General features: G+C 45.6%; 1 protein-coding gene across 2 annotated transcripts; it reads left to right on the top strand.

Moving 5' to 3' along the window:
* The first annotated feature begins 2,741 nt into the window (after positions 1-2,741).
* ccdc124 (coiled-coil domain containing 124) lies at positions 2,742-13,898 on the top strand. Of its 2 annotated transcripts, none has more exons than XM_072681239.1 (5): positions 2,742-2,805; positions 6,620-6,791; positions 11,560-11,746; positions 12,404-12,503; positions 13,183-13,898. In XM_072681239.1, the coding sequence occupies exons 2-5, from the start codon at positions 6,633-6,635 to the stop codon at positions 13,382-13,384; spliced, it is 648 nt and encodes a 215-aa protein (XP_072537340.1). In that variant the 5' UTR covers positions 2,742-2,805; positions 6,620-6,632; the 3' UTR covers positions 13,385-13,898. The 2 variants fall into 2 exon arrangements, with proteins under 2 accessions (XP_072537340.1, XP_072537341.1); XM_072681240.1 differs by lacking the exon at positions 2,742-2,805 and adding an exon at positions 5,644-5,804.
* Positions 13,899-14,108: the final 210 nt, after the last annotated feature.

Raw genomic sequence — 14,108 nt, 5'->3', positions numbered from 1 at the left:
CTTCTAATTGGCCCATTAAAGGGATGTTCTCCTCATTGGCCCTAACCCTCCTTATAGGCATTACAGGCATATACACTACTAATACCCATTAGAGGTGCATGCCGTATGCTTTACAGGCCTTTAGGGCATATTACCCTTATTGATCCTAAACCTATAAGACATGTTCATCTTATAGATTGTAATGGCATGAAGCATGTTCTCCTAATTGCCTTCAAGGCTATGGTCATGTACTCCTTAAAGGCAAAGTCTTCTTCAGTATGAAGAGCAGCTTTGGCCTTAATGCTGATTCGACAGTTTTCTTCTCCAGACTATTGTTAAAAGCACAGGTCAGCTGATCAGTGCTGCCTCACAACACGATACAGCGCTGTCTCATCCGGACTGTGATGTTCACAGGTGAGGGTTAGGTGAGTCTGATCTCCTCTAAATGAACCGGATTAATTTGCTCACACAATCAAAACATCATCATCTACATTAGAGGTATTATAGAGGCTCTGTGCCCCACACCTCTCACAGGCAGTGTGTGTATCATTATAAAAGGAAAACATTAGAAATGCCCTGAAGATCAGAGGGTGTAGAAGTGTGGATCTTACCTCCGTTTGTTCTTCAGAAGTTCTGCTCCGGGTCCTGCGGCTGAAACGAGAATATCACCTCAGTAAAAGCCTGTGGACGTCCAGCTCACACACACCAGGCTTTTGTTGTGTGTGAGTGTGTGTGTGAGTGAGTGTGTGAGTGTGTGAGTGTGTGTGAGTGTGTGTGTGTGTGTGAGTGTGTGTGTGTGTGAGTGTGTGTGGAGCGCTCTCTCAGATGGGAGAGGATCTGCCTGACTGCACAAGAGCCACTTCAGGTGCTGCGCCACTTTTCACTGTTTTTTTAAAGGAGACAGAATACAAGTCACAACAGGGCAGAGGGGGCGGAGCCTGAGCCACTTATCAAAGTGTGTGTTTCTAATAAAGTGGCCAGTAAGAAGCACAGAGTAGGGGTTTCTAATAAAGTGCCCAGTGAGTGGAAGCACAAGGTAGGTGTTTCTAATAAAGTGGCCAGTAAGTGGAAGCACAAGGTAGGGGTTTCTAATAAAGTGGCCAGTGAGTGGAAGTACAAGGTAGGTGTTTCTAATAAAGTGGCCAGTGAGTGGAAGCACATGTAGGTGTTTCTTATAAAGTGGCCAGTGAGTGGAAGCACAAGGTAGGGGTTTCTAATAAAGTGGCCAGTGAGTGGAAGTACAAGGTAGGTGTTTCTAATAAAGTGGCCAGTGAGTGGAAGCTCAAATTAGGGGTTTCTAATAAAGTGGCCAGTGAGTGGAAGTACAAGGTAGGGGTTTCTAATAAAGTGGCCAGTGAGTGGAAGCTCAAATTAGGGGTTTCTAATAAAGTGGCCAGTGAGTGGAAGCTCAAATTAGGGGTTTCTAATAAAGTGGCCAGTGAGTGGAAACACAAGGTAGGGGTTTCCAATAAAGTGGCCAGTGAGTGGAAGCTCAAATTAGGGGTTTCTAATAAAGTGGCCAGTGAGTGGAAGCACAAGGTAGGGGTTTCTAATAAAGTGGCCAGTGAGTGGAAGCTCAAATTAGGGGTTTCTAATAAAGTGGCCAGTGAGTGGAAACACAAGGTAGGGGTTTCTAATAAAGTGGCCAGTGAGTGGAAGCTCAAATTAGGGGTTTCTAATAAAGTGGCCAGTGAGTGGAAACACAAGGTAGGGGTTTCCAATAAAGTGGCCAGTGAGTGGAAACACAAGGTAGGGGTTTCTAATAAAGTGGCCAGTGAGTGGAAGCTCAAATTAGGGGTTTCTAATAAAGTGGCCAGTGAGTGGAAACACAAGGTAGGGGTTTCTAATAAAGTGGCCAGTGAGTGGAAGCTCAAATTAGGGGTTTCTAATAAAGTGGCCAGTGAGTGGAAGCTCAAATTAGGGGTTTCTAATAAAGTGGCCAGTGAGTGGAAGCACAAGGTAGGGGTTTCTAATAAAGTGGCCAGTGAGTGGAAGCTCAAATTAGGGGTTTCTAATAAAGTGGCCAGTGAGTGGAAACACAAGGTAGGGGTTTCTAATAAAGTGGCCAGTGAGTGGAAGCTCAAATTAGGGGTTTCTAATAAAGTGGCCAGTGAGTGGAAACACAAGGTAGGGGTTTCCAATAAAGTGGCCAGTGAGTGGAAACACAAGGTAGGGGTTTCTAATAAAGTGGCCAGTGAGTGGAAGCTCAAATTAGGGGTTTCTAATAAAGTGGCCAGTGAGTGGAAACACAAGGTAGGGGTTTCTAATAAAGTGGCCAGTGAGTGGAAGCTCAAATTAGGGGTTTCTAATAAAGTGGCCAGTGAGTGGAAGCTCAAATTAGGGGTTTCTAATAAAGTGGCCAGTGAGTGGAAGCACAAGGTAGGGGTTTCTAATAAAGTGGCCAGTGAGTGGAAGCTCAAATTAGGGGTTTCTAATAAAGTGGCCAGTGAGTGGAAACACAAGGTAGGGGTTTCCAATAAAGTGGCCAGTGAGTGGAAGCTCAAATTAGGGGTTTCTAATAAAGTGGCCAGTGAGTGGAAGCTCAAATTAGGGGTTTCTAATAAAGTGGCCAGTGAGTGGAAGCTCAAATTAGGGGTTTCTAATAAAGTGGCCAGTGAGTGGAAGCACAAGGTAGGGGTTTCTGATAAAGTGGCCAGTGAGTGGAAGCACAAGGTAGGTGTTTCTGATAAAGTGGCCAGTGAGTGGAAGCACGAGGCAGGGCGATGTAATTGCAGTACTCGTCCACTAGGTGGGGACAGAAGGTGTAGAACAGTCCAACAGCATCAGCGAGAGAAGAAGGGCGAGCAGCGGCGCTGGAGCTGACAGGTCAGTAAAGTGTAGGAAAATCAGTTTCCGGATTAAAACCAGGCTTTATTTAGACCCTCTGATATCAGAGATCAGTGCACTGTGGAGGTAATAACGTGCTGGATGTGATGATATTCTAAAACGCGAACCCAGTGTTGGGTGTTTAGCCTGTTAGCCGAACACGTAGCCAGCGAGCTCGTGCTATCAGCGATGCTAAATCATGCTAATATTCAGGCAGTTAAAGCAGTGGCGGGGTGACCACGCTATTACCACGTTATTACCACGTTATTACCACGCTATTATCGGTCTGATTTAATGCTCATGCTCGCTTTATTGGCAGCTGTAATCTTGAATCCAGTGTCTGTGCGAGGCTGGAGCTCTCCGGTCCACCTTAAACTCCGGTCCACCTTAAATCCTGCAGCCGCTGCAGCCCGAGCCTCCGCCTCCACAGCGCGCCTGCTGCTGCGGTTAAGGTGGACCGGAGTTTAAGGTGGACCGGAGTTTAAGGTGGACCGGAGTTTAAGGTGGACCGGAGGTTAAGGTGGACCGGAGGTTAAGGTGGACCGGAGTTTAAGGTGGACCGGAGGTTAAGGTGGACCGGGTCAGTCCAGCAATAAGAGGCTTTCATTGTCTTTTATTATTAGTTGAGGTTTATAATAAACACTCGAACTAAACCCCAATAAGAGCTCTGGACTGAAGTGAGCAGTAGAAGCTACATCATAAGCTGTGTTGTACAGAAGTTATATCACACATAAAGCAAAGTAACAAAACCCATCCGGTCTGTCCAACAGCCATCTGGGCGTGGCCTAATATTCTAATGAGGATGTTTGATTGACAGCCCTTCAGCACGCCCAGCCTGGCCTGAAACAGTAGGTTTATCATATTGGGTTTCCTCCTCAGTTAGTTCACCAGTTAATGTGGGCTGGTTGGAGTCTGCCGGGTTCGGGTTCGGGTCCGGCTCCTACTGGTTAATTCTGGTTTGCTAGGCTCTCTTGGACTCTCTCTCACACACACACACACACACACACACACACACACACACACACACACACTGGTGGAACGGCCAGTTTACACTGGAGCAGGAGAACAGTGCCCCTGAGTTCAGACGGGTCTACACTGCGTACCAGTGTAGTCCGGGCCTGGGCCTCACCTGGTTCTGAGAGAGAGGCTGTCCGCTCCTAACAGTATATTATCAATAATAATAATAATTAGGACTCACGAGCGTTCCTCCTCCGTGACCCCGGTGGAGGGGTTAGCTGGAGCTGATCAGCAGCTGCTGTTTTCGGGAGACAGGGGCGGGTCCTGTCTGGTTCTTCAGGCTCAGATGTCTCTCAGCCTCGTGTCCAGTCGTTCTCTCAGTGTTTCTGTAGTGGCGTAAACCTTTGTCCTGAAGATATAAGCTGTCCGTTATTGATCCGTAGATCTTTAATCAGAAGCCTTCAGACCTGTTAGAACCTCAGACCCGACCTCCACATCTGACCTCCATAAACTCCCAACCTCTGTGTCAGAAATGGAGAGAAGGACGCTGTGATTTCCTCGTTAGGGAGAAAGAGAGATCTGAAAGCGGGTCTCAGTGCAGATTAGAGCAAATTACAAATCTTCAAACACGTTTTTTAATGGACGGTTTGCTTTGATCTGGTTGATCGTATTGAGTGAAGTGATCCTGTACATCGTATCAATAATGAAGTAAAGATCATGGTATCTCTATAATTCTGTCAGTAATGGGATGGGATCACGTTTAGTAGAGACACACTCAGTACTGTCAGAGTACTGACCCTCTGCACGTTAAATGTGTCTTTCACTCCTAGATTAATTTTATTTAATTGGACGTAGATCTGCAAACCTAAATCTCAATTCCCTTTTAGGAAAAAAAGATTGTTGGTTTTCTTAAATTAAATTTTTATCATTCAGATTTCTGTACTTTTTTATTTGTAAGTACGTTAATTTATACATTTTAAATTAAAGATTCAAATTTAGATTTATTTATTTTTATATTTCATATGTATTTACTCTTACATGTTTATCTGTAAGAAAGTGTCTGTAAAACATCTGTGAAACATTTTTTGTTCTTTTTATGTCAAATAAAAACTGAAGTCGTATTGAAGTGACATTCAGTATCACAAAGAACAGTTAAGCTTCACAGCATTTACTATAGTCACTAACTTACTCATGTAGCAGACAAAGGATTCACCACAAGGGGGTGCTATCAGCACTCATACTCCACTGTTCAGGGGAGGAAACCAGGCCAGTTTATGCTTCTGCTCCAGCCTTCGTGCAGCCATGGCCTCTGCGCTGTAGCCTCACGCTCACCTCTGCAGAAACGTAACTACACCCTTTAGCAACTTAGACCACAGCAGCTGTGATTGGTCCACGAGGTAGCATCGCAGTTCCTCCTACCCGCCATTTAAAATTCAGTTGGTTGAACATGGATCATGGTTGCAGATGCCGAACCAAATCATCCGCTCTACCTGCAGTTCCTCGTTAGTGTCTCAGGGGCTGGACGAGCGCTGCCTCGGTCCAAACTTTAGGAAAAGTAACAGCAGCTATCAAATCCAGCTCCAACAGAAGTCCCCACAGTGCAGCAGAAAGCCCAGCACCACTGTTTAGGTAGGGTAATTGCAGTGATGCAGACGCATTAGCTCGGGCCACCTGCGCAGACTACCATGCAGACACACATCAGCCTTGAGGTGTAAACTACTCATACTCCGATAGTAAACCCCATTCTCTGAGCATCTCTGTGTGAAAACGGGTTCGAGGCGGCTGGCAGTGAGTTATCGTGCCGTTTGGGTGGCCTGGCGTCCCCCTCATTGCTGGTATGATAAAAATGTGGTGACCTGCATTCTGTCCACAGCTACAGTGAGGGTTCCTTTCCAAAGGTCGTGACCTCCACCCTGCATGGCCTCTCGTTCTGGAGCAGCTGAGTGCAGGGTGGAATCGGCAGCTCGGGCAGCGGCTGGCTGTACGCTGTAGTCAGACTGGGAGCAGACGTTCGAGCGATCGGCTGAAGAGGCTTTTTAAAAGTGAATCCAGTTAATATGAAGAACACGGCAGATAGCTCCACCCACACAGTCTGATTGGTCCAAAAGCATTTCACCATGTTGTTGTTTTTTTCACCTTAAACCATCCCCCTGCAGCAGCTCCACCTTAAACCATCCCCCTGTATCAGCTCCACCTTAAACCATCCCCCTGTATCAGCTCCACCTTAAACCGTCCCCCTGTATCAGCTCCACCTTAAACCGTCCCCCTGCATCAGCTCCACCTTAAACCGTCACCCTGCATCAGCTCCACCTTAAACCGTCACCCTGCATCAGCTCCACCTTAAACAGTCACCCTGCATCAGCTCCACCTTAAACCGTCCCCCTGCATCAGCTCCACCTTACACCAGCAGCTTCATGCTGATGCTCCACTGGCTGGAACAGGGAGAACTAACAGGGCGTCTCCGTCATTCCCACTCCGGGCCGGAGCGCTGCTGCTGCTGCACTATGGAGGTTTGGTGGTGGAGCTGCAGGAGGAGAACCTCTCTCCAGAACTGCTGCTGTGTGACGCTGCAGAACCCATAGAGTCATATTAGTGTAAAGTCCTGTAGTGTTACTCTACCACCTCCGCTTACATGCTGCTCCACCTTCAGATCAAGCTTCTGCAGCTCTCACAATGTCCAGAAATGCACGTGTACAGCTGACCATGAGGGGGCGCTTAAAGCATGATCAGTATTTACTGCAGTGGAGTTAAAGTGAATTACACTCCCTGCTGCAACACAATAATGTGTGTGTGTGTGTGTGTGTGTGTGTGTGTGTGTGTGTGTGTGTGTGTGTGTGTGTGTGTGTGTGTGTTGTAGGCCAGGCCCAGGGATGCCTAAGAAGTTCCAGGGTGAGAACTCCAAGTCTGCGGCTGCGAGGGCGCGGAAGGCGGATGCCAAAGCTGCCGCTGATGCCCGGAAACAGCAGGAGCTGGAGGACGCTCTCTGGCAGGAGAGCGACAAACACGTTCTGAAGAAGGAGCAGAGGAAGGTGAGGAGCCGACGTGAGGAGAACGTCCTGAGCTGCAGCCTGTAGTGAAGGGTTTATCTGTTTAATACACTCGATTTCATAACCTGCTCCAGCACTGCGGCCAGGGCTACAGGACCTGCTAACAGCGTCTCCTGTAGCTCACGACCAATCAGGGCTTGTCCTCGGGATCTGTGTTATCTGCGAGGTGATCGTGTGTAAATAAGTGAATAAATTCTCTGCAGGAAACTTAAATATTTCATTTTCTGCACATTTTAACCATCATTTCTGTTTATTCACTGAATTCAGATTTTGTTTATATCATATTTTGAAACTGGAGACTTTCTTTCTCTGTATCTTTATTTATTCATATTTCATTCCTTTCTTCTTTCTTCTTTTTTTATCTAAATATTTCATGACTGGTTTCGGCCTCAAATTTGGACGTGAGACAGTTAACACAGTACACACACTGCTGCTGCACACAGTCGGGAACAAACCCGGCTGCAGTCTTGACCGTGATGGAGTCTCGTTATTGTCTGTGTTGCAATTAAACAGCTCTTATCTTCTTAAACTTCTCGGAACCGCCGATGGTTCCTGCCTCCCCCCATTATAACTCAGGAACAGCTCAGCCAGTTTGCATTACTTTGCATGTGGTTACTGGTTTGTAATCTATAGGGCGTAATAGAAGTCCCGGAGCATAAGGGGGTAATTAGGTAATTGTTTGATTAAGCTAATGTTCTGTAATTGTATTACGTTTTGTCTGAGCCGTCTGCAGAGTGGGAGGAGGAACGCAGTGGAGACTAGAGGACGGCCTGTCCTGACGGATCAGTCCTGCAGATTTATCAGGGACCACCGGGGGGCGCCAAAGACTGTCCTCTGTTCTCTCCTCGTCTGTCTGTGTTGTTGCTCCTGTGTTAGGGGATCTGGAAGTTTGGTAGGGGAGTTTGGCAGGTTCCACACTCTCATTAGAACATCACTGTTCCGCTGATTGTTTCCCTGCCGTCAGGAACCGGGCAGGTGTTACAGCCCAGTGCTGCTTCACCTTCGGTCTGTTCATGGCATTAGTTCTGCAGCACACATGGCATTAGTTCTGCGCCCCCCCGAGTGCTTTCACCCCCGAGTCTACGAACGCGGCGGCACATCAAATGCACGGTTTCTTGGTGTTTCTTTGGGAACGCAGCACAGAAATACGTCATTATATCTGCTGCCAGATCGTACATCACTCGCCTCCGGAGTTACGAGGCTGTGAAGACGAGTCGACACGCCTCTGGCCCTGTCTAACTGGGGGGTCTGTGTGCATCTGTCCAGTAGACAGTCAGAAACTGATTTAAACCCACGTTCCTCTGCTTTAGTGAAGCTGAGACCCTGGAAAAAGTTTTCACAGGAAATATGAAGAATTCCTAAAATCTGACCTCAGTTTTTCAGCTTTAGGTTTGGAGTCCCTCTTCGCACCGTGCTCTCGATTACATGGGGTCTCCTTTTAGAGAGAGCTGAGACTGTCCTGAACAGTTTATTATAAAACACGAGGCTTTATCTAATATACCAGAGTCTCCTCTCTTATTCCTTCATTTTCTCTCTATTTTCTCTTTAATTCCTTCTGTCTTGATTTTCTTCACATTTACGTAAACTCTTGGTTCTGCTGTGAGGAGAGTGATCACTTTCTACATCTGTCTCTCTCTCTCTCTCTCTCTCTCTCTCTCTCTCTCTCTCTCTCTCTCTCTCTCTCTCTCACTCTCTCTCTCACTTATGTGTATAACCGTTTCCCTGGAGTAGCTTTATTTAGCTCTGAGGTGTGTGTGTGTGTGTGTGTGATCTCTTTGATTGGCCCAGTTGTCTATGCTGTGTGTCCTGTGCTTTGACGGGACTCTTTCATGTGAGCGCTCTGCTGTGATTGGCCTATTTTTAGATTTTCAATGTCAATGTGTTAGACCTTTACTGTGATTGGTCAGGTTTGTTTGTGTGTGAGCTTCTGTGGTTTAATCTGAAACTACAGACTGTAGTGTACTACACTCATATGATCCACACGCTCATTCTGACAGACTGTAATACACTACAGGAAGCGTAGGGGGCGCTCTATAATGCTCTATAATGTTCATATGATCCACACGCTCATTCTGACAGACTGTAATACACTACAGGAAGCGTAGGGGGCGCTCTATAATGCTCTATAATGTTCATATGATCCACACGCTCATTCTGACAGACTGTAATACACTACAGGAAGCGTAGGGGGCGCTCTATAATGCTCTTTAATGTTCATATGATCCACACGCTCATTCTGACAGACTGTAATACACTACAGGAAGCATAGGGGGCGCTCTATAATGCTCTATAATGTTCATATGAACCACATGCTCATTCTGATGGACTGGAATACGCTATAGGAAGCGTACAGGAGTGTAAATGCATGTGGTTTACATCTCCTAAGGTTAGAATCTATAATTACATGAAACCTGCAGGTGTGAACAGGGTCACTGACACCTGCCTGGTTAATCCTTATCATGTTATCTACAGGTGAGCGAGTTTCCGTCCTCTCTTTCTCTGATGCATTATTGAGAGAGTGTTGGCAGAGAGGAGTGAGGCCGCAGTGTTGGCAGGTTCTCCTGGCGTTTCAGTGGAGAGAGTGCAGAGAAGCTCCATACTGTTACTGTCGTCCCGCTTCTGCTGGACATCGTCACCTGATCCCTCGCTGGGCATCTGCCCCAGGGAGCCTGAAGCTGCCAGCACTGCCACTTTACTAATTACACACTGGCAAAATCCACCTGTACAATCGGAGACCAGTAGAATGAGCGTGTGGATCATATGAACATTATAGAGCGCCCCCTACGCTTCACTAGCTTTGTCCTAGGGAATAGTCCTGCATGCCTTTCCACTACAGAAACACTCTGATTCCTGTTCATGATGTGGGAAGAGGCAGAGAGGTGGTGCCTGTTGCAGAGAGTCTTGGGACTTTGAAATGTAGGGCTTTTAGATGTTAATTTGGGCTGAGTGCATCTCCTGGGGAGGAGCACGCCTCGATTATAATAATATAATCTGTGTTAGTGTGGCACCGGAGCCTCTGGAGCTTCTCTCCAGCTCAAGGTGGAGTCACTTTGTGTGTTTTATGATGTTTTTTCTGAAGATGGTGTTCCTCCATGGGGCCCAGAGGTGTGAACAGTAATTTCCACTAGGCCAGTGGCCCTCAGGGCCTCGAGATGGTCTACATTTAGCTTGATCCTAATTCCCAACAAAGGGATTGGGCAGCTCTGTGGGCCATCAGAGGAACTGGCTTGAGAACCACAGCTCTAGACCACTTGTTCTGGAGTTGCAGTGATCTGTGTTTATATAGAACTATAAGAGCATTATAGAGCGCCCCCTACGCTTCTTTTAATGTATTACAGTCTGTCAGAATGAGCGTGTGGATCATATGAACATTATAAAGAATTATATAGCGCCCCCTATGCTTCCTGTAGTGTATTACAGTCTGTCAGAATGAGCGTGTGGATCATATGAACATTATAGAGCATTATAGAGCGCCCCCTACGCTTCCTGTAGTGTATTACAGTCTCTCAGAGTGAGCGTGTGGATCATATGAACATTATAGAGCATTATAGAGCGCCCCCTACACTTCATGTTGTATATTACAGTCTGTCAGAATGAGCGTGTGGATCATATGAGCATTATAGAGCGCCCCCTACGCTTCTTTTAATGTATTACAGTCTGTCAGAATGAGTGTGTGGATCATATGAACATTTAAGAGCATTATAGAGCGCCCCCTACGCTTCCTGTAGTGTATTACAGTCTGTCAGAATGAGCGTGTGGATCATATGAACATTATAGAGCATTATAGAGCGCCCCCTACGCTTCTTTTAATGTATTACAGTCTGTCAGAATGAGCGTGTGGATCATATGAACATTATAGAGCATTATAGAGCGCCCCCTACGCTTCTTTTAATGTATTACAGTCTGTCAGAATGAGCGTGTGGATCATATGAACATTATAGAGCGCCCCCTACGCTTCCTGTAGTGTATTACAGTCTGTCGGAATGAGCGTGTGGATCATATGAACATTATAGAGCACCCCCTACGCTTCCTGTAGTGTATTACAGTCTGTCAGAATGAGCGTGTGGATCATATGAACATTATAGAGCGCCCCCTACGCTTCCTGTAGTGCATTACAGTCTGTCAGAATGAGCGTGTGGATCATATGAACATTATAAAGCATTATAGAGCGCCCCCTACGCTTCCTGTAGTGTATTACAGTCTGTCAGAATGAGCGTGTGGATCATATGAACATTATATTCATATTATAGAGCGCCCCCTACACTTCCTGCAGTGTATTACAGTCTGTCAGAATGAGCGTGTGGATCATATGAACATTATATTCATATTATGGAGCGCCCCCTATGTGCCTCCTGTGGACCTTAGAGTTACCACAGGTGAGAAATGATTCTCTAGGCCTGTCTATCTCTTATTACTGTGTAATTGCACTTCCATGTGTTGCTGCTCAGTGGTGGAGGGTGCAGTAAAATGTCCTTGACTTTAATTGCTTGTTTTTTTTAATCTCTAAAGGTTTGGGCTGTAGGCATAAATATACAGCGATGGAATTTGGGGCACAGGCCTATTAGAGGACATACTAGGACGTGATGCTGCTGTGCAGCTTGAACTTTTATTATTGAATTTTATACTGTGTGATGCACAGGGTAACAATAGTCCTTGAAATGGCCTTGAAAGTTGTGGAAAGTGGGTGAATTTTAAGTGTCAAATAAAATGAATGTAATGAATTCTCAACCGTGGTTTATTCATCATGCAGGATGATAAGGAGAAGAAGCGTTTGGAGGCGCTGGAGAGAAAGAGGGAGAACCAGCGGCTCCTGGATGAAGAGGACTCTAAGATTAGAGGGAAACAGCCTAAAGAACCATTGGGGAAAGTGACTCGGGCGCAGATAGAGGAGAACCTGCAGAAGGAACAGGCGCTGAAACAGCAACCCAATGAGAAAGGTGGGGCACAGTGTCAAAGCACTGCAGTGTGTTTTTCTCAGAGCTTCACTATTAACATTTGAGGGTGTTTATGAACCAAAACCAGTTTCCTTTCAGTATTAAACAGCTGTTTGTCACTGTACCTTTAATGGAATAGTCTAGAGGAAAATACACACACACAATCATGTGCACACTGAGCTTAGACTGTAATAATTATATAACAATAAATATCTCTTCACTGCCTTCTGCTCGAATTACACAACGTTCATACACACTTATGAACAGCCCCACTTTATACTTTATACCCTACTCTATATGCACTTTTTTATCAACTATATATATAAAATATACATACATAAATACATATATGGAGAGTGTGTGTGTGTGTGTTTGTGGAGTTAACAATTCTAAAAACAAAAGGAGATGATGTAAGGAGTGTAACTAGAGAAGGTAAAAGATATAAAGTAAGCCAGTCGCCCCCTACAGTTCCAGCAGAGTATCACAGTCTGTCAGAATGACTTGCTGAATCCTTTCGGTGGTAAAACTCGGGAGCAGAGCGACTCACTGTGGGTTTATTTAACCCTGAAATCAGAAAAGAGTGTTTAAGGGAGTGTCGGGGATCCAGAAAGGTACCGTTTCCTCACTCCACCCTATCCTATCTCCATCCTCGTCCTGCAGAGAAAACCCACCTGGATGAACCGCTGGAGGAGAACATTAACCGGATCGTTCCAGAAGAAGGCTCGGCCCGAACCATCGAAGACGCCATTGCTGTGCTCAGGTACTGTATATAAACACTGCTCCCTGTGGCCGTTCAGCAGCACCGCAGCATGTAAACACTGCGTCGTCTGGTTTTAGTTTTATTCTCCAAGCCCACCACTCACTGCATCCTTTCAGTTTTATATGGACTGATGGAAAATGGTATTGTCTTTGGGGTCTGTATTTTGCTGCACAGTGCTCTGCATGTATTCCTCCACCCCATTTCAATCACCATCATCATTCTTTATTTAACCTCAGGTTTACATGAAGGGAACCCTCATTTACAATGTAGCAAATTCAGGTTACAAATTAAGGTTACAAAAATTCTAAAGTAGAAATAAAAGTTATAATAAAACATTTATAATTGTCTGAAATGCTGCAGTAATAATAATAATAATAATAAACAAAAAACAGTACAATAAATTATATTAAGAGATAACAGAACTAAGAATGGCTTGAGAAATTTGAAAAAACAAATAAAATCTGGTTTATTGTCACATCACATGAACACAGGGGTAAAGGTGAGTAGACATGTAGGTGTATAGACCCTCACTGTTGTAAAAACACACAAATATACAAAATAAAAAACACATTTACTTTATTGCACTGGAGAAACTTTAAGGATAAACCGTTTTACAGAGGGTTACGTGTTTGATTAGGATCTCTGTTAATGTCCTGTTTGCTGTTTGTTTGTTTTGCAGCACTAAGGAGGACTTGGACCGTCACCCCGAGCGGCGGATGAAGGCGGCCTACGCTGCGTTCGAAGACGCCAACATGCCCCGCCTTAAAATGGAAAACCCCAACATGCGCCTGTCTCAGCTGAAACAGCAGCTGAAGAAAGAGTGGACGAAATCTCCGGAGAACCCCCTGAACCAGCGCTTCGTCGGCTACAACTCCAAGTAACGAAACGAAAAAGACTGCTGCATCGAATCGGGTGTGAAGAAAAAGAAAATTAATAATAAAAATGGGAAAAAATCACAACCAACAGTCAAATTTAATTTAATTAAAACATTCTGCATCGTTTTCAGAAAGGAAGCGTGTAGGCGTCTGATCTAACAGAACTCATATTTAAGTGCACTTGTGCCACATTTAAATCCACCAAAATCCATCTGTTTATTTTTTTATTTTGCTGTTCTTGTGTCGGGGGGAGGGAACGCAGTGCACGTGAGGAACAGGAGGACAGATCTGTTAGAACTGCTCTGGTGTTAAAGGAGGGGGCTGATCATAGGTAGCAGTGCTGTAGATGGAGGGCAGAGTGGTGCAGAAGTGCTGTGTGAGGATTTGAAACCCTTTTGGGCACTGGAGTGTGTTTGTATTGCAGCAATACACTGAAGCGCTGTGTTGTTCTGAGGGAGCGCTCTGTACATCGTGCCTCTGCTCAGGCTGGACATTTCATTAAAAGATTGAGCAAGTTGGACGCCAGAGCTCTCCAGTGTGAGTGATTTCCCCATTCTCAGACAGTCATTCTGAAGCCCTGCTGCATTTACTAGATGGACGAAAAGAGGTGACTTCCAGTCAGACTCCCCGATCAAACACCCCGATCATCCACCTCGTTCATAGTAAGGGCGGTGCTTCCATCCTGAGCTGAGCAGCCACCTGAGACACCATAGCAAATGCCTAGCAACAC

Source organism: Salminus brasiliensis, chromosome 6 (assembly GCF_030463535.1).
Source record: "Salminus brasiliensis chromosome 6, fSalBra1.hap2, whole genome shotgun sequence".
NCBI classification, from domain to species: Eukaryota; Metazoa; Chordata; class Actinopteri; order Characiformes; family Bryconidae; genus Salminus; species Salminus brasiliensis.
This window is presented reverse-complemented; position numbering and strand designations above follow the sequence as displayed.